This window comes from Papilio polytes, unplaced genomic scaffold, assembly GCF_000836215.1.
Source record: "Papilio polytes unplaced genomic scaffold, Ppol_1.0 DF821289.1, whole genome shotgun sequence".
Classification (NCBI taxonomy): Eukaryota; Metazoa; Arthropoda; class Insecta; order Lepidoptera; family Papilionidae; genus Papilio; species Papilio polytes.
Window position 1 is genome coordinate 4,871,221 of NW_013527915.1, and position 1,160 is coordinate 4,872,380.

Consider the following 1,160-nt stretch of genomic DNA (forward strand, 5'->3'; position numbering starts at 1 on the left):
CCCGGCTCCGCATGCAGCGCGCGCCGCAGGTCCAGCACCTGGCACAACCCCAACCCTGTACCCTCCTCCTGCCACGCACGGCCCTGCCCTACATTGCCCTACCCTGCCCTAGCGTACCACGCCATCCAGAGACAACAATAAACGATTTTCCATTTTTTATTCGCTGCGTTTAATAAAACTTACTTTAATATACTGAACGGAGTTGTATATGTAAGATTTTTTTTGTTTTTCTAGTAACTGCCCGAATAACATGTGCCACCAAGTAAGTTACAATGAAATTAAAATGATACAAGATCTATATTAATATATCTACCGACTAGTATTAATAACTTGTACGAATACTAAATGGTCAATGCATTTATATTAATCATCCACAGTATTTCATATTTAAACTAGTTTATTTTATTAATATTCTAAACAATTTAGTTTATCGAGAATTAAATACATCATTTAAGAACAAAATAAATAAAATAAACTTACCTTACGATGAAAGTGATTATCCAATAAAATATAAATCACTCGTATACAAAGAGCAAGGTAAAGATTCGGACAAGGACTAAGTATCATGTAGTCATGTCCACAAGATTCGAAAAAACGTTAAGTGCAATAAAAAGAATAAATGTTTATAAATACATAGATAACGTGGAACAGGACGCGTTGGTATGGTGCTGTGAATACCTTCCTAGCTGCGTTAGCTTTTAGTTCCTGCGGCGATGCGGCCATATTGGAGAAGGGCACGTCCACGTTGAACTTGATGGAGTGCAGCAGCTGCACCACCACGTTGGAGACGTTCTTGAAGGAGAGTTTGCGGCGTGATCCTGATCCTAGGCCAACACCTCCAGACAGGCACATCTGAAACACGAGGTACAATAAAAAAAAGTTTATTAAACATAGTATAGTTTTTAGGACTCTCCTGTCGTCCAATTAACGACTATGTTTGAAGTTCCATTGTCACATCACATTACAATCTGTTCACGTTTTATCTGCAGCAAGGTAAACAATTTTTAACGAAGATCTCCTGTAAATCTGCAGTTACAAACTGAATGTATTCAAATGAGATGTTATTGAACGAACTTTTCGTCGCCTTGGCGGCGGTATAATGAAGTACGTCTGCACGGAGTGGTCGCGCAGGTAGGCGTTGCGAGTGCCGCCGTGGCCGG

The 1,160-nt window shown here is 40.1% G+C and overlaps 1 protein-coding gene across 1 annotated transcript in view; it reads right to left on the minus strand.

Annotated features, from left to right (window-relative positions):
* LOC106109142 (Ca(2+)/calmodulin-responsive adenylate cyclase) overlaps positions 1–1,160 on the minus strand; it is a gene marked incomplete at its 3' end in the record, with an annotated part of 37,535 nt that overhangs the window by 5,244 nt on the left and 31,131 nt on the right. Inside the window, 3 exon segments of the mRNA XM_013290546.1 lie at positions 7–38; positions 679–852; positions 1,075–1,156. Coding sequence (XP_013146000.1) covers positions 7–38; positions 679–852; positions 1,075–1,156 — 288 coding nt within the window.